This window comes from Orbicella franksi, chromosome 15, assembly GCF_964199315.1.
Source record: "Orbicella franksi chromosome 15, jaOrbFran1.1, whole genome shotgun sequence".
Classification (NCBI taxonomy): domain Eukaryota; kingdom Metazoa; phylum Cnidaria; class Anthozoa; order Scleractinia; family Merulinidae; genus Orbicella; species Orbicella franksi.
In genome coordinates, this window is record NC_138159.1 from 8525605 (window position 1) to 8551510 (window position 25906).

The 25906-nt window shown below is 36.4% G+C and overlaps 1 protein-coding gene across 6 annotated transcripts in view; it reads right to left on the minus strand.

The window, feature by feature from the left end:
• Positions 1–25906, minus strand: part of LOC145470238 (uncharacterized) — a 92037-nt gene that overhangs the window by 37989 nt on the left and 28142 nt on the right. The window contains exons 23-61 of one of the 6 annotated variants that reach the window (XM_081454065.1): positions 25708–25809; positions 25411–25482; positions 25105–25206; positions 24808–24879; positions 24446–24517; positions 24103–24174; positions 22145–22216; positions 21787–21858; positions 21325–21396; positions 20957–21028; positions 20653–20754; positions 20356–20427; positions 20035–20151; positions 19728–19799; positions 19366–19437; positions 17529–17600; positions 17171–17242; positions 16709–16780; positions 16341–16412; positions 16037–16138; positions 15740–15811; positions 15434–15535; positions 15127–15198; positions 14765–14836; positions 14407–14478; positions 13945–14016; positions 13577–13648; positions 13273–13374; positions 12976–13047; positions 12670–12771; positions 6270–6341; positions 5964–6065; positions 5663–5734; positions 5357–5458; positions 5060–5131; positions 3669–3770; positions 3368–3439; positions 3062–3163; positions 2371–2442 (exon numbers count right to left, since the gene is read on the minus strand). In XM_081454065.1, coding sequence (XP_081310191.1) covers positions 2371–2442; positions 3062–3163; positions 3368–3439; positions 3669–3770; positions 5060–5131; positions 5357–5458; positions 5663–5734; positions 5964–6065; positions 6270–6341; positions 12670–12771; positions 12976–13047; positions 13273–13374; positions 13577–13648; positions 13945–14016; positions 14407–14478; positions 14765–14836; positions 15127–15198; positions 15434–15535; positions 15740–15811; positions 16037–16138; positions 16341–16412; positions 16709–16780; positions 17171–17242; positions 17529–17600; positions 19366–19437; positions 19728–19799; positions 20035–20151; positions 20356–20427; positions 20653–20754; positions 20957–21028; positions 21325–21396; positions 21787–21858; positions 22145–22216; positions 24103–24174; positions 24446–24517; positions 24808–24879; positions 25105–25206; positions 25411–25482; positions 25708–25809 — 3183 coding nt within the window. Of the gene's footprint in view, positions 1–2370; positions 2443–3061; positions 3164–3367; positions 3440–3668; positions 3771–5059; positions 5132–5356; positions 5459–5662; positions 5735–5963; positions 6066–6269; positions 6342–6974; positions 7609–8125; positions 8231–9161; positions 9258–9462; positions 9535–9764; positions 9867–11570; positions 11643–11797; positions 12073–12362; positions 12435–12669; positions 12772–12975; positions 13048–13272; positions 13375–13576; positions 13649–13944; positions 14017–14406; positions 14479–14764; positions 14837–15126; positions 15199–15433; positions 15536–15739; positions 15812–16036; positions 16139–16340; positions 16413–16708; positions 16781–17170; positions 17243–17528; positions 17601–19365; positions 19438–19727; positions 19800–20034; positions 20152–20355; positions 20428–20652; positions 20755–20956; positions 21029–21324; positions 21397–21786; positions 21859–22144; positions 22217–24102; positions 24175–24445; positions 24518–24807; positions 24880–25104; positions 25207–25410; positions 25483–25707; positions 25810–25906 lie in introns of those variants that run through there. The other 5 variants (XM_081454066.1, XM_081454067.1, XM_081454069.1 and 2 more) reach the window with 5 other exon arrangements.

Sequence of the window (25906 nt, forward strand, 5' to 3'; positions counted from 1 at the left end):
GATATTGATGAGGAAGTCGACACAGAACTAGACGTTGACACACTAAACGGAACAAAAAGTTATTGGTTAAAAAACTCAAAGCCGTTCTGAAATGTAACAATTCAAAACAGTTCTCAGCTAATGGCTACAAATAAAAAACACATGGGTTAAGACACTTGTAAATTGTAAATATGCGAGTCATAATAAAGTTGTTGTTGCTGTTGAGACTGAACTTTTAAAAGTCTCCAAGGCAAGGAAACTAAAAGTGTCTACATCTCCCTTTGATCTAATAGTCTAAGCCTAAAAAACACATTACATTAATGAAGTGGACACAATTGATGATGTTGATATTGAAAACGATGTCGACAACGAACCTGACGTTGAATGACAAAAGAAAAAACAGAGCTTGTTCGATTAAGTTAAAATTAATGCCAACTTAATCACATAATCCTTTATTACCTTGATGAAGTGGACACACTTGATGTTGATATTGACGACGATGTCGACACAGAACTTGAGGTTGACACAATAACAGGAAAGAAAAGCCATTATTACACAGAAAATAAAAGATGCACAAATCACGTCTTATGATACTGAGCTTTTCAAGAACTGCGAGGAAAAAACAGCATCTTGTCTATATAGTTTGTGGTGTTTAGTTCTGTTTGTGAGCTTTTACCTATCGTAAACTACTAGAAAGGGAAACATGAAAACAGATACTTATTGCTAACAATGTCATCTATCGACTTTTACATACCTAGAGGTAGTCGCTGTTGACAAACTTGTTGTAGTGGGTGTCGAAACACTCGACGACGTCGATACCGACGACGATGTTGAAACAGAACTTGATGTTGACACACTACAAAGGGAGCAAGGAGAATTTCACAATAAATTGACATTACATGTTGACTTTTGTCACTCGTAAAAGAAATTGAAACAGCTAAATAATTTTCATTCAAACATTTTTGAATTTATCAGACAAATTTCTTGTTAATCATACTGTGCTTTGCTACCGTTTTAGGTAACATTTCAGATCGAATAAGTTAACCCCATTCTGTAGTACCTTGACGAAGTTGACACACTCGATGACGTTGATATTGACGATGATGTCGAAACAGAACTTGACGTGGACACACTAAGAGCAAAGATCAGTGATTATTTATATTATTAATGTAATTAATATAATTCTTCTTTTAACAACAACATGGTATATATCTTTAAAAATTAACTTTTACAACCTTCACCGGCTCCGTAATGACTACTCTTCAACCTTGCGTTTTGGTAAGTACAGTATATTGGAGGTCAGAAAACGATCTGACTATTAAATCAAGACATTGCTATAGAAAACTTCGATTCTCTGATACCTTGACGTAGTTGCTGTTGATAGACTAGTCGTGGTTGGTGTCGATACACTTGATGATGTCGATACCGACGACGATGTTGAAATAGAACTTGATGTCGACAAACTACAAACAAACAAAAAAAACATCGCTTTAAATATATTTGGGGATTAGACAATTATCGGCTAGTATCCTTACTAACGCTACAGTACCTTGCACCTGGCTCTCGCCTAAAATGGGTCTACATTGTACAAGACGTACACGCAACAACGATTTCTTTCGTTAAAGCTTGGGACTAAAAAAAACTATCATTATTTAAAACGTAATTACCTCGATGAAGTAGAGGCACTAGATGATGTCGATAATGACGACGACGTCGACACAGAACTTGAAGTGGACACACTAAAAATCAAGGAGAATTTCCTTTTCAAAACAAATTCAGAACGGTAATAAAACAAGACGGCTTTGTGAAATGCAGCAGGGTTGCCATCTAACATGGACTGGTCATTGTTTGAGAAGTATGCAAAGCCAAACGTATTTTGTTTATTTAGCAATTCTTTTGCTTAGCCATAATACGCCATTGTGGTAATCTAGTTTAGCGCCTACCATAAGTAGCACAATGGAAAGTCATATAATTAAGTGCGTACAAGATCTTACTATGATCTGATAGTTTAAGCCAAGCAAACACATTACCTCGATGAAGTGGACACACTTGATGATGTTGATATTGACGACGATGTCGACACCGAACTTGAAGTGGACACACTGAAAATCAAAGAAAATTGCTATTTCAAAACAAATTGATACCGGTAAAAAATTAAGACGGCTTGGGAAATCTACAAGGGTTATCATGTAACATGGACTGGTCCTTCTTTGAGAATTGTGCAACGCCAAACGTATTATTTAATAAGCAGTTCTTTAGCTTAATCAAAATACGCCATTTTAGTAATCTAGTTTTGTCCCCTACTACAAGAACTACATTAGAACGTGACGAAAACACCAGTGTACTAGATCTTGCTTCGATATAATACTTTAAGCCAAGCAAACACATTACCTTGATGAAGTGGAGACACTTGATGATGTTGATATTGACGACGATGTCGACACAGAACTTGAGGTTGACACACTAGCAGGAAAGAAAAGCCATTATTTACAGAAAATAAAAGATGTACAAATCACGTGCTATGATACCGAGCTTTTCAAGGACTGCGAAGAAAAAACAGCATCTTGTCTATATAGTTTGTGGTGTTTTGTTCTGTTTGTGAGCTTTTACCTATCGTAAACTATTAGAAAGGGAAACATAAAAACAGATACTTATTGCTAACAGTGTCATCTATCCACTTTGTAGTTTGTCACCTACTACAAGAACTACATTAGAACGTGACGAAAATACCAGTGTACTAGATCTTGCTTTGATATAATAGTTTAAGCCAAGCAAACACATTACCTTGATGAAGTGGACACACTTGATGATGTTGATATTGACGACGATGTCGACACAGAACTTGAGGTTGACACAATAACAGGAAAGAAAAGCCATTATTACACAGAAAATAAAAGATGTACAAATCACGTCTTATGATACTGAGCTTTTCAAGGACTGCGAGGAAAAAACAGCATCTTGTCTATATAGTTTGTGGTGTTTAGTTCTGTTTGTGAGCTTTTACCTATCGTAAACTACTAGAAAGGGAAACATGAAAACAGATACTTATTACTAACAATGCCATCTATCGACTTTTACATACCTAGAGGTAGTCGCTGTTGACAAACTTGTTGTAGTGGGTGTCGAAACACTCGACGACGTCGATACCGACGACGATGTTGAAACAGAACTTGATGTTGACACACTACAAAGGGAGCAAGGAGAATTTCACAATAAATTGACATTACATGTTGATTTTTGTCACTCGTAAAAGAAATTGAAACAGCTAAATAATTTTCATTCAAACATTTTTGAATTTATCAGACAAATTTCTTGTTAATCATACTGTGCTTTGCTACCGTTTTAGGTAACATTTCAGATCGAATAAGTTAACCCCATTCTGTAGTACCTTGACGAAGTTGACACACTCGATGACGTTGATATTGACGATGATGTCGAAACAGAACTTGACGTGGACACACTAAGAGCAAAGATCAGTGATTATTTATATTATTAATGTAATTAATATAATTCTTCTTTTAACAACATCATGGTATATATCTTTAAAAATTAACTTTTACTACCTTCACCGGCTCCGTAATGACTACTCTTCAACCTTGCGTTTTGGTAAGTACAGTATATTGGAGGTCAGAAAACGATCTGACTATTAAATCAAGACATTGCTATAGAAAACTTCGATTCTCTGATACCTTGACGTAGTTGCTGTTGATAGACTAGTCGTGGTTGGTGTCGATACACTTGATGATGTCGATACCGACGACGATGTTGAAATAGAACTTGATGTCGACAAACTACAAACAAACAAAAAAAACATCGCTTTAAATATATTTGGGGATTAGACAATTATCGGCTAGTATCCTTACTAACGCTACAGTACCTTGCACCTGGCTCTCGCCTAAAATGGGTCTACATTGTACAAGACGTACACGCAACAACGATTTCTTTCGTTAAAGCTTGGGACTAAAAAAAACTATCATTATTTAAAACGTAATTACCTCGATGAAGTAGAGGCACTAGATGATGTCGATAATGACGACGACGTCGACACAGAACTTGAAGTGGACACACTAAAAATCAAGGAGAATTTCCTTTTCAAAACAAATTCAGAACGGTTATAAAACAAGACGGCTTTGTGAAATGCAGCAGGGTTGCCATCTAACATGGACTGGTCATTGTTTGAGAAGTATGCAAAGCCAAACGTATTTTGTTTATTTAGCAATTCTTTTGCTTAGCCATAATACGCCATTGTGGTAATCTAGTTTAGCGCCTACCATAAGTAGCACAATGGAAAGTCATATAATTAAGTGCGTACAAGATCTTGCTATGATCTGATAGTTTAAGCCAAGCAAACACATTACCTCGATGAAGTGGACACACTTGATGATGTTGATATTGACGACGATGTCGACACCGAACTTGAAGTGGACACACTGAAAATCAAAGAAAATTGCTATTTCAAAACAAATTGATACCGGTAAAAAATTAAGACGGCTTGGGAAATCTACAAGGGTTATCATGTAACATGGACTGGTCCTTCTTTGAGAATTGTGCAACGCCAAACGTATTATTTAATAAGCAGTTCTTTAGCTTAATCAAAATACGCCATTTTAGTAATCTAGTTTTCTCACCTACTACAAGAACTACATTAGAACGTGATGAAAATACCAGTGTACTAGATCTTGCTTTGATATAAGAGTTTAAGCCAAGCAAACACATTACCTTGATGAAGTGGAGACGCTTGATGATGTTGATATTGACGACGATGTGGACACCGAACTTGAAGTGGACACACTAAAAATCAAAGAAAATTGCTATTTCAAAACAAATTCAGACCGGTACGAAATTAAGACGGCTTGCGAAATCTACAAGGGTTATCATGTAACATGGACTGGTCCTTCTTTGAGAATTGTGCAAGGCCAAACGTATTATTCAATAAGCAGTTCTTTAGCTTAATCAAAATACGCCATTTTAGTAATCTAGTTTTGTCACCTACTACAAGAACTACATTAGAACGTGACGAAAATACCAGTGTACTAGATCTTGCTTTGATATAATAGTTTAAGCCAAGCAAACACATTACCTTGATGAAGTGGAGACACTTGATGATGTTGATATTGACGACGATGTCGACACAGAACTTGAGGTTGACACACTAGCAGGAAAGAAGAGCCATTATTTACAGAAAATAAAAGATGTACAAATCATATGTTATGATACTGAGCTTTTCAAGGACTGCGAGGAAAAAACAGCATCTTGTCTATATAGTTTGTGGTGTTTAGTTCTGTTTGTGAGCTTTTACCTATCGTAAACTACTAGAAAGGGAAACATGAAAACAGATACTTATTACTAACAATGCCATCTATCGACTTTTACATACCTAGAGGTAGTCGCTGTTGACAAACTTGTTGTAGTGGGTGTCGAAACACTCGACGACGTCGATACCGACGACGATGTTGAAACAGAACTTGATGTTGACACACTACAAAGGGAGCAAGGAGAATTTCACAATAAATTGACATTACATGTTGACTTTTGTCACTCGTAAAAGAAATTGAAACAGCTAAATAATTTTCATTCAAACATTTTTCAATTTATCAGACAAATTTCTTGTTAATTATACTGTGCTTTGCTACCGTTTTAGGTAACATTTCAGATCGAATAAGTTAACCCCATTCTGTAGTACCTTGACGAAGTTGACACACTCGATGACGTTGATATTGACGATGATGTCGAAATAGAACTTGACGTGGACACACTAAGAGCAAAGATCAATGATTATTTATATTATTAATGTAATTAATATAATTCTTCTTTTAACAACAACATGGTATATATCTTTAAAAATTAACTTTTACAACCTTCACCGGCTCCGTAATGACTACTCTTCAACCTTGCGTTTTGGTAAGTACAGTATATTGGAGGTCAGAAAACGATCTGACTATTAAATCAAGACATTGCTATAGAAAACTTCGATTCTCTGATACCTTGACGTAGTTGCTGTTGATAGACTAGTCGTGGTTGGTGTCGATACACTTGATGATGTCGATACCGACGACGATGTTGAAATAGAACTTGATGTCGACAAACTACAAACAAACAAAAAAAACATCGCTTTAAATATATTTGGGGATTAGACAATTATCGGCTAGTATCCTCACTAACGCTACAGTACCTTCCACCTTGCTCTCGCCTAAAATGAATCTACATTGTACAAGACGTACACGCAACAACGATTTCTTTCGTTAAAGCTCGGGACTAAAAAAAACTATCATTATTTAAAACGTAATTACCTCGATGAAGTGGACACACTTGATGATGTTGATATTGACGACGATGTCGACACCGAACTTGAAGTGGACACACTGAAAATCAAAGAAAATTGCTATTTCAAAACAAATTGATACCGGTAAAAAATTAAGACGGCTTGGGAAATCTACAAGGGTTATCATGTAACATGGACTGGTCCTTCTTTGAGAATTGTGCAACGCCAAACGTATTATTTAATAAGCAGTTCTTTAGCTTAATCAAAATACGCCATTTTAGTAATCTAGTTTTCTCACCTACTACAAGAACTACATTAGAACGTGATGAAAATACCAGTGTACTAGATCTTGCTTTGATATAAGAGTTTAAGCCAAGCAAACACATTACCTTGATGAAGTGGAGACGCTTGATGATGTTGATATTGACGACGATGTGGACACCGAACTTGAAGTGGACACACTAAAAATCAAAGAAAATTGCTATTTCAAAACAAATTGATACCGGTAAAAAATTAAGACGGCTTGGGAAATCTACAAGGGTTATCATGTAACATGGACTGGTCCTTCTTTGAGAATTGTGCAACGCCAAACGTATTATTTAATAAGCAGTTCTTTAGCTTAATCAAAATACGCCATTTTAGTAATCTAGTTTTCTCACCTACTACAAGAACTACATTAGAACGAGACGAAAATACCAGTGTACTAGATCTTGCATTCAAATGCTGTCATATGGCACACACTAATCCCGTCTCGTTTTGTTAATCGAAAATTTGTACTGTTCCATTTGGCGAAAAATTGTCACCGCTTCTCCCATGCGAAAGGAAAGCGCTTCTATCAGTGAAGATATCATTATTTTAAATCGTTGAACCTAATCCTGTCAGTAGTTAGAATCCTCCGGGAAAAACTAAAAAGGGCTGTGCTGGTGACTGGGGTTTCAACAATCTGAGCGATAATCATCTTCAGATTCAAGAGAAAAGAGTTCGTCAGGCGTTGTGCTATATAAGTCTTGATCCGTTGAAAATGATTGTTCAATTTTGACAATAAATCACACAAGCAGTCTTAGTCTTATTAAGTCGCTCTGCTTGACGTCTTTTTGTCAGTTAAGATAAATTAAAATCATCAAAAGAAAAAAATCTGCCTAGGGATAACATGGGAAACTTCAGGTCATAGAAAAAAGCATTGAATGCAATGAAATTCTCATGATAAGCTAAGCTTAAGCTTTAATTAGATACGACAAGCCACTCAATTTGTTATTTTTTACATACAAATATATATAGACATCATACGTTTTCCTTGTTACCTTGAAGTTGACACACTCGACGACGTTGAAACTGACGTTGTGGACTTAACACTCGACGAGGATATACTAAGTTGAAAAGCAAAAAAAGGGGGTCACTATGACTATCCAAGAAAGTATTTTTTTGACATTCATCAGATTTGTTCATGATAGAACTTGAACCAAGGTATAAAGGAAAATGAATTATCTAGAGGTCTTTAATTTCCTCCTTGCAGAAATTTTTTTCCAAAGACCGCCCAGGACAGGGAGCGTTGGAGAGACCTCGCGAAGAAGCCCAAGTAAAGTAAGGTTTATTCAGCATTTCGTAAGTTTACATTTTTCACGAAATACTCCTTACAAAGTCAGGTTTTGTAGGCATCTACTGCAGTTGGACGTCAGCAAACCAAATTTCAAGCCATCGTTGTGCATTACCTTGACGAAGTAAATGCACTTCAAGACTGCGATAATGGCGATGTTGCCTAGGCAAAACTTGAAGTGGACAAGAACCGAAATTTTGAAATGCTTAGAAATGCGACTGAACGTCTGCGAAGAGAGGTGTTCACGCACGAAATGGTTTTCAAAGAAGGGTTTGATTAAGAAAACCTACCTTGTACTTATTGATGTGAATGTGGTGGTAGGAACTGTTGTCGAAGTAGAAATTGTTGATTCTGTTGTATACGTGGAGAAAGTTGGACTCGATGTTGATAATGAACTGAAAAATAAAAATACAAAACATGGAAACGCATAAAATGTAATCATAAAACGGAACTACGGCCATTTCCAAAATAGTCGAGAAACTCAGGGTAATCTGCTGACCCACACCACCCCTCCCACTTCTAGTTTTATAGTTCTTGATCCAAGTGGTACTGAGATTAAGGAAATATTTCTAACGGGGAGAGGGAAAGGCATTAGGCATAATTGTCTCACTGTTTTACATCACCACCGTGCTGAAGATTGTGGCAACTCTTTCTCATCAGATAAGGAAACAGATAAAAGAAATCATGGATAGCCCAAAGTATGTTCTAAATAGCAATCGAACTTATACCGTGATAACAGCATCCGAAATGTCCTTTCGGTAACGATCAGCATGTGTCATTTACGAAGTGAAAGTACCCCAATAAGGCGTTACGCATTCGAAATAGTCGAAAATCTTACAACAATTGGATTTAAAAGATAGTTCAAGTGAGTCGTAACATCTAAAAAGAAATAAAATCGTCATGCAATTCAAAATCACTGAAACTTTGCAAAAATAGAAAAATTCCTTGAAACACCTTTAAAACGCTATTAAACAGAAACCTAAGGACAAAAGACCAAACAAACTACCTCAATAGTGGATCGCCCAGAATAGCTTTGCCAGCTACGAGATACTAAGGTTTATAATTGAATTATGTAATAATAAAGTTACTGTTATTGTTACTGTTAATGTCATGATCAAGAACTTATAGTTGATTCAAGCAAAAACGGACTTAATTCACCGCGCGCATTCTAAACATTCAAAAAAGCAGACAAATGCAGCTTCGTTTTGGCAGCTTTATTATGATGAGCGTTCCAAATATAAGTAATAACCAATGCCAACTATTAGAAATGGAGTGAGGAAAAGAAAAACGTCTCGCCGGCTCTATCAGCTATGAATTATTCCATACCTAGTTGCTGTTGAAAAACTAGTCGTAGTGGGCGTCGAAACACTCGATGACGTCGATACCGACGACGATGTTGAAATAGAACTTGATGTTGACACGCTAGAAAGGAAACAAAAGAGAATTACTACATCAATAGACATAACACTTTGATTTTTTCACTTGAAAAGAAAATTGATAAATAAAGCCAAATAATTTTCATCAAACATCGTAGAATTAATAATACAAACTACTTGTTGTACGTTGTACTTTGCTACCGTTTAACGAAACATTTCAGATCGAATTAGTTGACCATATTCCGTAGTACCTTGATGAAGTTGACACACTTGATGATGTTGATATTGACGATGATGTCGAAACAGAACTTGATGTTGAGACACTAAAATGAAAGATGGGGGCTTATTACTATCATTCTTATTATTTCAGTGACTTGTGAATCTCTTGAAACAAACACATATGTATTCTTTTAAAATAAACTAAAAATTATCATTACATAGTCTCTGCTCTTCAACTTGGCGCTTTGGTAACAACAGTATATTACTTTTACAGGTCTGGAAACCGTATCACAATTTAATAAAGATATTACTGAACATATTGACTCTCTAATACCTTGACGTGGTTGCTGTTGATAGACTAGTCGTGGTTGGTGTCGATACACTTGATGATGTCGATACCGACGACGATGTTGAAATAGAACTTGATGTCGACAAACTGCAAACAATAAGAAAAATCGTTTAATGAAATAAGAGCTTAACGCATTATTATAACTGGAGATTAGAAAACTGTCGGAAGCATAGAAGTAAGTATACGAAGGCTACGCTACACCTGGTTCTCGGCTAAACTGGGTGTGCATGATCCAAGAATCGTTCACACAGCAACAATATAATTCCACGTTGAATGGTGAAGGGGAATTTCAACAGAAGTGGAAATTCCTTCTCACCATTTAAGGCGTTTCCTTTAGCTGCGAGTTTTTTTTTTTAGTTTCTTTGTTGAAATATTTTTCTATAATTAAGTAATTACATTGTATTGTAACTCCTTAAGTAACGTAATGTGTAAGTCATAATAAGTAATTATTGCGTATTGTAAGTAAGTAAGGTGATGCCAAGTATTGTAAATAGGTTTTTTTTATGTATTGTAAGTGACGTTTGTATAGACTACGAGTAGTCCCTCTTTCGCTTAGTCCGTCGTGCGTGACGCGAAAGAAATTCGCGAGAAAAAAATGGCCGCGCGAAATCCTGGGGGCTAGGAGCGCGCGAAAGGAGGGACTACCGCCTAAGCCCAAGAGTTTGCCCTTTCACGGCCGAGTGATTTTTCGGTGCAGGATTTCTCATCTTGACATTCTCTTATTATCGCCTGTTATCAATAGCCCCTGGAGATCTGAATAAAATTGCTCTACTCTACTCTTCCAGTAGCCAGGCAAAAACATATGCCGTGAGAAGTATATTTTCGTTCAGTGTTCGTTCAGCGAAACTCTAAAATAAGTTTTAAAGAGAAGACGGCGAATGAGGCCTCTTGTAACGATTTTCGCTGCGTCTAAAAGTTATTGCGAAAATTTCAACAGAGTTTCAACCGAGAATTTACATTATACATTATACATTATACATAGGAGATCATCCAACTGCGGTGAAATGTTTGCCGATAGCAGCGGAAAATTTCAGGTGAATGTCCGGCGTCAAGTGAGAGTCCGGTTCAATCTTTCAAATGGACGGCAGAAAGGCCAAGCTCAGTGAATTTATATTCGCTGACTTAGACGATGCGGTTGAGCGGCGAAATCACTAACACGCTCGCAGTCGGGGTGGAGGCAGAAAGCTTTGCCAAACAAAGCACTGGATAAATTTAAATCTTTCCAAAGCGCCTGTTGGCAGATTCGCAAGAACATCACGGCTTGCGAAGCGCGATTCCAACGCTTCGATTTGCTCTGGTACCGCTTCGATTTGCTCCGGTTCCAAAACATTCCTGTAAGACGTCACAGGTATCTCGAATGTTGACAACACGTTGTCAACGCTCCTTACATAAGCCAATCATATTTTTGCGTTGTGAGAGCAACGCATAATTCAAACTCTTTGGCTTAGGCGGTAGTCCCTCCTTTCGCGTGCTCCTCGCCTCCAGGATTTCGCGCGGCCATTTTTTTCTCCCGATTTTCTTTCGCGTCACGTACGACGGACTAAGCGAGAGAGGGACTACTCGTAGTCTAACGTTTGTAAGACAGTAAAAGCATTAGAAATAATAGTAATAATGATGATGATGATGATGATGATGATAACAATAATGTAGTGTATTGTAAGTAGGTTAAGTATTGTGTCGTGTTGTAAGTAGAGTAAGGCAATGCAAGTAATTATCTGTTTAGCAATAAAAGAAAAAACAATATAATTCATCTTAGTATCTGACTCAAAAACTATAATCACACGTATTTACCTCGATGAAGTGGACAAACTTGATGTTGTTGATATTGACGATGAAGTCGACACAGAACTTGAGGTAGACACACTAAAATCAAATATGATTACAGTTTCAAAATAAAATTCCTAACTGTGTTGAAAAAACGGCTTCTTAGAATCCAGCAGAATAATTAACACGGTGCATAAAAATGAGTGTATTTCACACTTAAATTTGTAACTAAAATAAATCCTGATCGCTTTATGAAATATAGGAATGTTAAAAAGGCGCAATTACGTATGAAGATAAGATGGAGATTTGTGAGATATTGCCTACATATATAAACCGAGGGTATGGTAGAGAGCGTTCTCTGCTGATGCACAAGGTATACATATAGTCCAACAATCGTTGTTGATAGAACAACTCTGCATTTGTTTTAGTTTGTTTCTGTTATTTCATGTTCAATTACCTTGACGAAGTGGACACACTTGATGATGTTGATATTGACGATGACGTCGACACAGAACTTGAAGTAGACAAACTAAAAATTAAAGAAAATTGCTATTTCAAAACAAATTGATACCGGTAAAAAATTAAGACGGCTTTGGAAAATCTTCAAGGGTTATCCTGTAACATGGACTTGTCCTTCTTTGAGGATTGTGCAAAGCCAAACGTATTGTTTAATAGCGAAGTCTTTAGCTTAATCAAATTACGCCAGGTTAGTAATCTAGTTTTGTCACCTCCTACCAGAGCTACATTAGAACGGGAAGAAAATACCAGCGTCCTAGATCTTGCTTTGATCTAATAGTGTAAGCCAACCAAACAGATTACCTCGAAGAGGTGGACACACTTGATGATGTTGATATTGACGATGATGTCGACACAGAACTTGAGGTTGACACACTAACAGGAAAGAAAAGCCATTATTTACAGAAATTCAAAGAATTACAAAACACCTGTTATGATACTGAGCTTTTCAAGGCCCGCGAGGAAAAAACAGCATCTTGTCTATATAGTTTGCGGTGTTTAGTTCTGTTTGTCAACTTTTACCTATCGTAAACTATTAGAAACGGAAACATGAAAACAGATACTTATTGCGAACTATGTCATCTATCTAACTATGTGATCTTTTACATACCTAGACGTAGTCGTTGTTGACAAACTTGTTGTAGTGGGTGTCGAAACACTCGACGACGTCGATACCGACGACGATGTTGAAACAGAACTTGATGTTGACACACTAGAAAGGGAACAAGGAAAAATTCACAATAAATTGACATTACATGTTGATTTTTGTCTCTTGTAAAAGAAATTGAAACAGCTAAATAATTTTCATTCAAACATTTTTCAATTTATCAGACAAATTTCTTATTAATTATACTGTACTTTGCTACGGTTTTAGGTAACATTTAATATCGAATAAGTTAACCCCATTCTGTAGTACCTTGACGAAGTTGACACACTCGATGACGTTGATATTGACGATGATGTCGAAATAGAACTTGATGTGGACACGCTAAGAGGAAAGATCAGTGGTTATTTATATTATTAATGTAATTAATATAATTCTTCTTTTAACAACATCATGGTATATATCTTTAAAAATTAACTTTTACAACCTTCACTACGTAATGACTACTCTTCAACCTTGCGTTTTGGGAAGTACAGTATATTGGAGGTCAGAAAACAATCTGACTATTAAATCAAGACATTGCTACAGAAAATTTCGATTCTCTGATACCTTGACGTAGTTGCTGTTGATAGACTAGTCGTGGTTGGTGTCGATACACTTGATGATGTCGATACCGACGACGATGTTGAAATAGAACTTGATGTCGACAAACTACAAGCAAAAACACAGATCGTTTTAAATATATTTAGGGATGAGAATATTATCGGCTAAGTATCCTTACGAAAGCTACATTACGTTTCACTTGGCTCTCACCTAAAATGGGTCTACATAGCACCAGACGTGCACGCAACAACGATTTCTTTCGTTGAAGCTTGGGACTATAAAAAACTATAATTATTTAAAACGTAGTTACCTCGATGAAGTGGACACACTAGATGATGTCGATATTGACGATGACGTCGACACAGAACTTGAAGTAGACACACTAAAAATCAAGGAAAATTTCTTTTTCAAAGCAAGTTATGATCATAACGCTAATAAAATAAGACGGCTTTGTGAAATGCAGCAGGGTTGCCATCAAACAAGGACTGCTCATTGTTTGAGAAGTATGCGAAGCCAAACGTATTTTGTTTAATAAAGAATTCTTTTGCTTAGCTATGATAGGCCATTGTGATAATGTACTTTAGGGCCTACTAGAAGCGGTACAATTGAACGTCAAATAATTAATTACGTGCACGATCTTGATATGATCTGATAGTTTAAGCCAAGCAAACACATTACCTCGATGAAGTGGACACACTTGATGATGTTGATATTGACGATGATGTCGACACAGAACTTGAAGTTGACACACTAACAGGAAAGAAAAACCATTATTTAGAGAAATCAAATGATGTACAAATTACGTGTACTGAGCTTTTTAAAATGTACTGAGCTTTTCAAGGTCTCGGAGGAGAAAAAAGCATCTTGTCTATATAGTTTGTGGTGTTTAGTTCTGTTTGTGAGCTTTTACCTATCGTTAACTATTATAAAGGGAAACATAAAAACAGATACTTATTGCTAACCATGTCATCTATCGACTTTTACATACCTAGACGTAGTCGCTACTGACAAACGTGTTGTAGTGGGTGTCGAAACACTCGACGAACTGGGTCGACATGGTCCAAGAATCGTCGTTGGCAGAATAATATTTTATTTTTGTTAGTTTACTACAAAACCCACAAATATTTAATACTCAATTACCTCGATGAAGTTGACAAACTTGATGATGTCGATATTGACGATGACGTCGACACAGAACTTGAAGTAGACACGCTAAAATCAAGCAAAATTGATTTTGTTTCCATTAAATTTGTAACTAAAATAAATTGTGACGGCTTATTTAAATCCGGGAAAGCCAAAACGTGCAAATGTGTATTTTTAACTTTTATCGGAAACCAAACGGCGAAATCATTTTATAACAAATTCTTCAGCTTCAGCGAGTAAAAGCTTTTTTTGTAATCAAGATTAGTCATCTACTGCACGAAGTATGTATGGACGTCAGGAAAACAAGTATGTACCAGGCATTGCTTTGATAGTTTAGGGGAACACAAGACATTACCTTGACGAAGTGGACACACTTGATGATGTTGATATTGACGATGACGTCGACACAGAACTTGAAGTAGACAAACTAAAAATTAAAGAAAATTGCTATTTCAAAACAAATTGATACCGGTAAAAAATTAAGACGGCTTTGGAAAATCTTCAAGGGTTATCCTGTAACATGGACTTGTCCTTCTTTGAGGATTGTGCAAAGCCAAACGTATTGTTTAATAGCGAAGTCTTTAGCTTAATCAAATTACGCCAGGTTAGTAATCTAGTTTTGTCACCTCCTACCAGAGCTACATTAGAACGGGAAGAAAATACCAGCGTCCTAGATCTTGCTTTGATCTAATAGTGTAAGCCAACCAAACAGATTACCTCGAAGAGGTGGACACACTTGATGATGTTGATATTGACGATGATGTCGACACAGAACTTGAGGTTGACACACTAACAGGAAAGAAAAGCCATTATTTACAGAAATTCAAAGAATTACAAAACACCTGTTATGATACTGAGCTTTTCAAGGCCCGCGAGGAAAAAACAGCATCTTGTCTATATAGTTTGCGGTGTTTAGTTCTGTTTGTCAACTTTTACCTATCGTAAACTATTAGAAACGGAAACATGAAAACAGATACTTATTGCGAACTATGTCATCTATCTAACTATGTGATCTTTTACATACCTAGACGTAGTCGTTGTTGACAAACTTGTTGTAGTGGGTGTCGAAACACTCGACGACGTCGATACCGACGACGATGTTGAAACAGAACTTGATGTTGACACACTAGAAAGGGAACAAGGAAAAATTCACAATAAATTGACATTTCATGTTGATTTTTGTCTCTTGTAAAAGAAATTGAAACAGCTAAATAATTTTCATTCAAACATTTTTCAATTTATCAGACAAATTTCTTATTAATTATACTGTACTTTGCTAAGGTTTTAGGTAACATTTAATATCGAATAAGTTAACCCCATTCTGTAGTACCTTGACGAAGTTGACACACTCGATGACGTTGATATTGACGATGATGTCGAAATAGAACTTGATGTGGACACGCTAAGAGGAAAGATCAGTGGTTATTTATATTATTAATGTAATTAATATAATTCTTCTTTTAACAACATCATGGTATATATCTTTAAAAATTAACTTTTACAACCTTCACTACGTAATGACTACTCTTCAACCTTGCGTTTTGGGAAGTACAGTATATTGGAGGTCAGAAAACAATCTGACTATTAAATCAAGACATTGCTACAGAAAATTTCGATTCTCTGATACCTTGACGTAGTTGCTGTTGATAGACTAGTCGTGGTTGGTGTCGATGCACTTGATGATGTCGATACCGACGACGATGTTGAAATAGAACTTGATGTCGACAAACTACAAGCAAAAACACAGATCGTTTTAAATATATTTAGGGATGAGAAAATTATCGGCTAAGTATCCTTACGAAAGCTACAGTACGTTTCACTTGGCTCTCACCTAAAATGGGTCTACATAGCACCAGACGTGCACGCAACAACGATTTCTTTCGTTGAAGCTTGGGACTATAAAAAACTATAATTATTTAAAACGTAGTTACCTCGATGAAGTGGACACACTAGATGATGTCGATATTGACGATGACGTCGACACAGAACTTGAAGTAGACACACTAAAAATCAAGGAAAATTTCTTTTTCAAAACAAGTTATGATCATAACGCTAATAAAATAAGACAGCTTTGTGAAATGCAGCAGGGTTGCCATCAAACAAGGACTGCTCATTGTTTGAGAAGTATGCGAAGCCAAACGTATTTTGTTTAATAAAGAATTCTTTTGCTTAGCTATGATAGGCCATTGTGATAATGTACTTTAGGGCCTACTAGAAGCGGTACAATTGAACGTCAAATAATTAATTACGTGCAAGATCTTGCTATGATCTGATAGTTTAAGCCAAGCAAACACATTACCTCGATGAAGTGGACACACTTGATGATGTTGATATTGACGATGATGTCGACACAGAACTTGAAGTTGACACACTAACAGGAAAGAAAAACCATTATTTACAGATATCAAATGATGTACAAATTACGTGTACTGAGCTTTTTAAAGAGTACTGAGCTTTTCAAGGCCTCGGAGGAGAAAAAAGCATCTTGTCTATATAGTTTGTGGTGTTTAGTTCTGTTTGTGAGCTTTTACCTATCGTTAACTATTATAAAGGGAAACATAAAAACAGATACTTATTGCTAACCATGTCATCTATCGACTTTTACATACCTAGACGTAGTCGCTGCTGACAAACGTGTTGTAGTGGGTGTCGAAACACTCGACGAACTGGGTCGACATGGTCCAAGAATCGTCGTTGGCAGAATAATATTTTATTTTTGTTAGTTTACTACAAAACCCACAAATATTTAATACTCAATTACCTCGATGAAGTTGACAAACTTGATGATGTCGATATTGACGATGACGTCGACACAGAACTTGAAGTAGACACGCTAAAATCAAGCAAAATTGATTTTGTTTCCATTAAATTTGTAACTAAAATAAATTATGACGGCTTATTTAAATCCGGGAAAGCCAAAACGTGCAAATGTGTATTTTTAACATTTATCGGAAACCAAACGGCGAAATCATTTTATAACAAATTCTTCAGCTTCAGCGAGTAAAAGCTTTTTTTGTAATCAAGATTAGTCATCTACTGCACGAAGTATGTATGGACGTCAGGAAAACAAGTATGTACCAGGCATTGCTTTGATAGTTTAGGGGAACACAAGACATTACCTTGACGAAGTGGACACACTTGATGATGTTGATAATGAGGATGATGTTGATACAGAACTTGAAGTTGACACACTAAGAGGAAAGTACAGTGATTATTAATGTAGTTCTTATTTCCTGTTGAGAAAATCCTGTAACGAAAGCATTACATGAAAGTTCTGAAAGCTTTATTCTCAAACGTATTACCCACGCAGTGAGGCCTGAGTTTAAGTTCTGGCTCTTTTTTTTTTTCCTCGTTCAGTCTCAAATCGCCGTCTGCTCTCTAAAGCGTATACGTCACCTGTGCAGGCGTACAGCACATGCAATTTACAGAAGTTGTCGTCGTGAAAAGTTAGCACGGATTCCATGATTTCTAGGGCGATTAAATCACATACAAACGAACATACCGTTCGCGGTAGACAAACACTAAAGAACGCTTAGCGTTTTCAGAACGGGTCGGTCTGGAAGCTTTACGAGAGATCAATTTACGACCGAACGTTTTGAGTGACTTTACCAAGAATCATGTTATACCAAAGGAGCGCTAGCTATCAACCGGAGCTATCAACTCTTCAACTTGATAAAAAGCATCTTCAGAAGCATCATCGTATTTTTAGACGTGATCGTGAACCAAGTAGAATCACAGCACGAACTCAAGAACGTGTGAGCAACAAGAGCAGAAAGGTTAGAGAATTTGTTTACGAATGTATCTGTTGGAGTCACCTAAGTAAAACGCTCTGAGAAACTTCGTCAAGTATAATAAAGTTAAAATCTCGAGCTAAACGATATTCTCTGGTTATTTTCTTGTAACAGAGTTATGTGTCTTTACAAGAATGAAACCCATGTAGCGAATTATTGTACATTTAAGCTAAAAGAAACTAATGTATGTTGACCCCAGCAAAACTATTCTTGGCTCTCACTGTTACGCGGCCGGAAAATAGTGTAAACATCTGGAACTTACTTAAACTATCTAGGCGACTGATTATCTGTACTGAACAAACAAGCATTTACTTAAGAACTTTTCCTAATACTTTCACATCTGAATGGGCTAAAAATCATGACATAAGTATATGTTTTTTGACAAACGCGCTCGTAGCTCTATGTCACACACCACGATAACTCTGAAATTCAAACTGTCTCGCTTGTTCGAGAAACGCGCAAAAAACAACAACAACAACAACAACAACAACAACGAAAAAGGCTAAGGAAAATAGACTGAAACGAGTTTGTAGGCTGATATAAAGACCTTGACTCATTTCACGCCCTAAAGGCCTTCAAATGAGTAATCAGCTATTAATCGACTGAATCGATTCCAAGAAATGCAATCAAAGGCAGACTAGCTTAAGCACATCGATTCGATTGAATTTCGTACAACTTCAAATGCAGAAAGTTTAGCTCAGTTGCAATATAGCTAGTGATTCTCAGTGTATACACGAATGCCTGGGTACACGCAGCAAGGCGTCTAGTCAATAATTCATCAAGTTTAGATAAAGGAAATCATGACCGTGACGGTGTTTGGATATATGATCTTAATTGGCATAGATTTTTACGATTTTATTTCTTCGTTTTCTCGTTAGTTTTAGTTTATATTGAGAAGATACATCAAACACTCAAGAAAGTGTTTGACCACATTTCCAAACACCTCAAAGTTCGTTAAAAATACTCCGCTGCGCGTTGTATTTTCAACTCTCCTCTCGCTGTTTGGACATGTGGTCAAACACGGTCTTTCATGCTTCATTTATTACTGAACTTTATTACTGGTCTTTCGTGCTTGATTTATTATTTATTATAGTCCAACAATCGTTGTTGATTGAACAACTCTGCATTTGTTTTAGTTTGTTTCTGTTATTTCATGTTCAATTACCTTGACGAAGTGGACACACTTGATGATGTTGATATTGACGATGACGTCGACACAGAACTTGAAGTAGACACACTAAAAATTAAAGAAAATTGCTATTTCAAAACAAATTGATACTAGTAAAAAATTAAGACGGCTTTGGAAAATCTTCAAGGGTTATCCTGTAACATGGACTTGTCCTTCTTTGAGGATTGTGCAAAGCAAAACGTATTGTTTAATGGCGAAGTCTTTAGCTTAATCAAATTACGCCAGGTTAGTAATCTAGTTTTGTCACCTCCTACCAGAGCTACATTAGAACGGGAAGAAAATACCAGCGTCCTAGATCTTGCTTTGATCTAATAGTGTAAGCCAACCAAACAGATTACCTCGATGAAGTGGACACACTTGATGATGTTGATATTGACGATGATGTCGACACAGAACTTGAGGTTGACACACTAACAGGAAAGAAAAGCCATTATTTACAGAAATTCAAAGAATTACAAAACACCTGTTATGATACTGAGCTTTTCAAGGCCCGCGAGGAAAAAACAGCATCTTGTCTATATAGTTTGTGGTGTTTAGTTCTGTTTGTCAACTTTTACCTATCGTAAACTATTAGAAACGGAAACATGAAAACAGATACTTATTGCGAACTATGTCATCAATCTAACTATGTGATCTTTTACATACCTAGACGTAGTCGTTGTTGACAAACTTGTTGTAGTGGGTGTCGAAACACTCGACGACGTCGATACCGACGACGTCGATACCGACGACGATGTTGAAACAGAACTTGATGTTGACACACTAGAAAGGGAACAAGGAAAAATTCACAATAAATTGACATTTCATGTTGATTTTTGTCTCTTGTAAAAGAAATTGAAACAGCTAAATAATTTTCATTCAAACATTTTTCAATTTATCAGACAAATTTCTTATTAATTATACTGTACTTTGCTAAGGTTTTAGGTAACATTTAATATCGAATAAGTTAACCCCATTCTGTAGTACCTTGACGAAGTTGACACACTCGATGACGTTGATATTGACGATGATGTCGAAACAGAACTTGATGTGGACACGCTAAGAGGAAAGATCAGTGGTTATTTATATTATTAATGTAATTAATATAATTCTTCTTTTAACAACATCATGGTATATATCTTTAAAAATTAACTTTTACAACCTTCACTACGTAATGACTACTCTTCAACCTTGCGTTTTGGGAAGTACAGTATATTGGAGGTCAGAAAACAATCTGACTATTAAATCAAGACATTGCTACAGAAAATTTCGATTCTCTGATACCTTGACGTAGTTGCTGTTGATAGACTAGTCGTGGTTGGTGTCGATGCACTTGATGATGTCGATACCGACGACGATGTTGAAATAGAACTTGATGTCGACAAACTACAAGCAAAAACACAGATTGTTTTAAATATATTTAGGGATGAGAAAATTATCGGCTAAGTATCCTTACGAAAGCTACAGTACGTTTCACTTGGCTCTCACCTAAAATGGGTCTACATAGCACCAGACGTGCACGCAACAACGATTTCTTTCGTTGAAGCTTGGGACTATAAAAAACTATAATTATTTAAAACGTAGTTACCTCGATGAAGTGGACACACTAGATGATGTCGATATTGACGATGACGTCGACACAGAACTTGAAGTAGACACACTAAAAATCAAGGAAAATTTCTTTTTCAAAACAAGTTATGATCATAACGCTAATAAAATAAGACAGCTTTGTGAAATGCAGCAGGGTTGCCATCAAACAAGGACTGCTCATTGTTTGAGAAGTATGCGAAGCCAAACGTATTTTGTTTAATAAAGAATTCTTTTGCTTAGCTATGATAGGCCATTGTGATAATGTACTTTAGGGCCTACTAGAAGCGGTACAATTGAACGTCAAATAATTAATTACGTGCAAGATCTTGCTATGATCTGATAGTTTAAGCCAAGCAAACACATTACCTCGATGAAGTGGACACACTTGATGATGTTGATATTGACGATGATGTCGACACAGAACTTGAAGTTGACACACTAACAGGAAAGAAAAACCATTATTTACAGATATCAAATGATGTACAAATTACGTGTACTGAGCTTTTTAAAGAGTACTGAGCTTTTCAAGGCCTCGGAGGAGAAAAAAGCATCTTGTCTATATAGTTTGTGGTGTTTAGTTCTGTTTGTGAGCTTTTACCTATCGTTAACTATTATAAAGGGAAACATAAAAACAGATACTTATTGCTAACCATGTCATCTATCGACTTTTACATACCTAGACGTAGTCGCTGCTGACAAACGTGTTGTAGTGGGTGTCGAAACACTCGACGAACTGGGTCGACATGGTCCAAGAATCGTCGTTGGCAGAATAATATTTTATTTTTGTTAGTTTACTACAAAACCCACAAATATTTAATACTCAATTACCTCGATGAAGTTGACAAACTTGATGATGTCGATATTGACGATGACGTCGACACAGAACTTGAAGTAGACACGCTAAAATCAAGCAAAATTGATTTTGTTTCCATTAAATTTGTAACTAAAATAAATTATGACGGCTTATTTAAATCCGGGAAAGCCAAAACGTGCAAATGTGTATTTTTAACATTTATCGGAAACCAAACGGCGAAATCATTTTATAACAAATTCTTCAGCTTCAGCGAGTAAAAGCTTTTTTTGTAATCAAGATTAGTCATCTACTGCACGAAGTATGTATGGACGTCAGGAAAACAAGTATGTACCAGGCATTGCTTTGATAGTTTAGGGGAACACAAGACATTACCTTGACGAAGTGGACACACTTGATGATGTTGATAATGAGGATGATGTTGATACAGAACTTGAAGTTGACACACTAAGAGGAAAGTACAGTGATTATTAATGTAGTTCTTATTTCCTGTTGAGAAAATCCTGTAACGAAAGCATTACATGAAAGTTCTGAAAGCTTTATTCTCAAACGTATTACCCACGCAGTGAGGCCTGGGTTTAAGTTCCGGCTCTTTTTTTTTTTCCTCGTTCAGTCTCAAATCGCCGTCTGCTCTCTAAACCGTATACGTCACCTGTGCAGGCGTACAGCACATGCAATTTACAGAAGTTGTCGTCGTGAAAAGTTAGCACGGATTCCATGATTTCTAGGGCGATGAAATCACATACAAACGAACATACCGTTCGCGGTAGACCAACACTAAAGAACGCTTAGCGTTTTCAGAACGGGTCGGTCTGGAAGCTTTACGAGAGATCAATTTACGACCGAACGTTTTGAGTGACTTTACCAAGAATCATGTTATACCAAAGGAGCGCTAGCTATCAACCGGAGCTATCAACTCTTCAACTTGATAAAAAGCATCTTCAGAAGCGTCATCGTATTTTTAGACGTGATCGTGAACCAAGTAGAATCACAGCACGAACTCAAGAACGTGTGAGCAACAAGAGCAGAAAGGTTAGAGAATTTGTTTACGAATGTATCTGTTGGAGTCACCTAAGTAAAACGCTCTGAGAAACTTCGTCAAGTATAATAAAGTTAAAATCTCGAGCTAAACGATATTCTCTGGTTATTTTCTTGTAACAGAGTTATGTGTCTTTACAAGAATGAAACCCATGTAGCGAATTATTGTACATTTAAGCTAAAAGAAACTAATGTATGTTGACCCCAGCAAAACTATTCTTGGCTCTCACTGTTACGCGGCCGGAAAATAGTGTAAACATCTGGAACTTACTTAAACTATCTAGGCGACTGATTATCTGTACTGAACAAACAAGCATTTACTTAAGAACTTTTCCTAATACTTTCACATCTGAATGGGCTAAAAATCATGACATAAGTATATGTTTTTTGACAAACGCGCTCGTAGCTCTATGTCACACACCACGATAACTCTGAAATTCAAACTGTCTCGCTTGTTCGAGAAACGCGCAAAAAACAACAACAACAACAACAACGACAAAGGCTAAGGAAAATAGACTGAAACGAGTTTGCAGGCTGATATAAAGACCTTGACTCATTTCACGCCCTAAAGGACTTCAAATGAGTAATAAGCTATTAATCGACTGAATCGATTCCGAGAAATGCAATCAAAGGCAGACTAGCTTAAGCACATCGATTCGATTGAATTTCGTACAACTTTAAATGCAGAAAGTTTAGCTCAGTTGCAATATAGCTAGTGATTCTCAGTGTATAAACGACTGGCTGGGTACACCCAGCAAGGCGTCTAGTTAATAATTCATCAAGTTTAAATAAAGGAAATCATGACCGTGACGGTGTTTGGATATATGATCTTAATTGGCATAGATTTTTACGATTTTATTTCTTCGTTTTCTCGTTAGTTTTAGTTTATATTGAGAAGATACATCAAACACTCAAGAAAGTGTTTGACCACATTTCCAAACACCTCAAAGTTCGTTAAAAATACTCCGCTGCGCGTTGTATTTTCAACTCTCTTCTCGGTGTTTGGAAATGTGGTTAAACACGGTCTTTCGTGCTTGATTTATTACTGAACTTGATGTCGAAAAACTAGAAACAAAACGAAGGGTCGCTTAACTAAAACTAAAGAAACCGTAACTTAGTATTATATGTAGAGATCAGCAGCATATTGCCTACGTATAGATACCAAGGGTTTATTAGACCTTTGTCTCGGCTGAAGTGGGTCGACACGATCCAAAAATTGTTGTAGGGAGAAAAACGTTTTCATTTGGTTTTCGTTTGTTTACGACAAAAACCACAATTATTTAATACTCAATTACCTTGATGAAGTGGACACACTTGATGATGTCGATATTGACGATGATGTCGACACAGAGCTTGAAGTAGACACACTAAAATCAAGAAAAATTGATTTGCTCCCATTAAATTTGTAACTATAATAAATCATGATGGCTTTCGGAAATACAGGAATGTTAAAAAGGTGCAATTACGTATGGAGATAACATGGAGATGTGTGAGATATTGCCTACATATATAAACCGAGGGTATGGTGGAGAGCGTTCTGGGCTGATGAACAAGGTATACATATAGTCCAACAATCGTTGTTGATAGAACAACTCTGCATTTGTTTTAGTTTGTTTCCGTTATTTCATGTTCAATTACCTTGACGAAGTGGACACACTTGATGATGTTGATATTGACGATGACGTCGACACAGAACTTGAAGTAGACAAACTAAAAATTAAAGAAAATTGCTATTTCAAAACAAATTGATACCGGTAAAAAATTAAGACGGCTTTGGAAAATCTTCAAGGGTTATCCTGTAACATGGACTTGTCCTTCTTTGAGGATTGTGCAAAGCCAAACGTATTGTTTAATAGCGAAGTCTTTAGCTTAATCAAATTACTCCAGGTTAGTAATCTAGTTTAGTCACCTACTACCAGAGCTACATTAGAACGGGAAGAAAATACGAGCGTCCTAGATCTTGCTTGGATCTAATAGTGTAAGCCAACCAAACAGATTACCTCGATGAAGTGGACACACTTGATGATGTTGATATTGACGATGATGTCGACACAGAACTTGAGGTTGACACACTAACAGGAAAGAAAAGCCATTATTTACAGAAATTCAAAGATGTACAAATCACGTGTTATGATACTGAGCTTTTCAAGGCCTGCGAGGAAAAAGCAGCATCTTGTCTATATAGTTTGCGATGTTTAGTTCTGTTTGTCAGCTTTTACCTATCGTAAACTATTAGAAAGGAAAACATAAAAACAGATACTTATTGCTAACTATGTCATCTATCGACTTTTACATACCTAGACGTAGTCGTTGTTGACAAACTTGTTGTAGTGGGTGTCGAAACACTCGACGACGTCGATACCGACGACGATGTTGAAACAGAACTTGATGTTGACACACTACAAAGGAAACGAGGAAAAATTCGCAATAAATTGACAGTACATGTTGATTTTTGTCACTTGTAAAAGAAATTGAAACAGCTAAACAATTTTCATTCAAACATTTTTCAATTTATCAGACAAATTTCTTATTAACTATACTATACTTTGCTACCGTATTAGGTAACATTTCAGATCGAATAAGTTAACCCCATTCTGTAGTACCTTGACGAAGTTGACACACTCGATGACGTTGATATTGACGATGATGTCGAAACAGAACTTGAAGTGGACACACTAAGAGGAAAGATCACTGGTTATTTATATTTTTAATGTAATTAATATAATTCTTCTTTTAACAACATCATAGTATATATCTTTAAAAATTAACTTTTACAACCTTCACTACGTAATGACTACTCTTCAACCTTGCGTATTGGGAAGTACAGTATATTGGAGGTCAAAAAACAATCTGACTATTAAATCAAGACATTGCTATAGAAAATTTCGATTCTCTGATACCTTGACGTAGTTGCTGTTGATAGACTAGTCGTGGTTGGTGTCGATACACTTGATGATGTCGATACCGACGACGATGTTGAAATAGAACTTGATGTCGACAAACTACATGCAAAAAGAAACATCGTTTTAAATATATTTGGGGATGAGAAAATTATTGGCTAAGTATTCTTACGAAGGCTACAGTACGTTTCACCTGGCT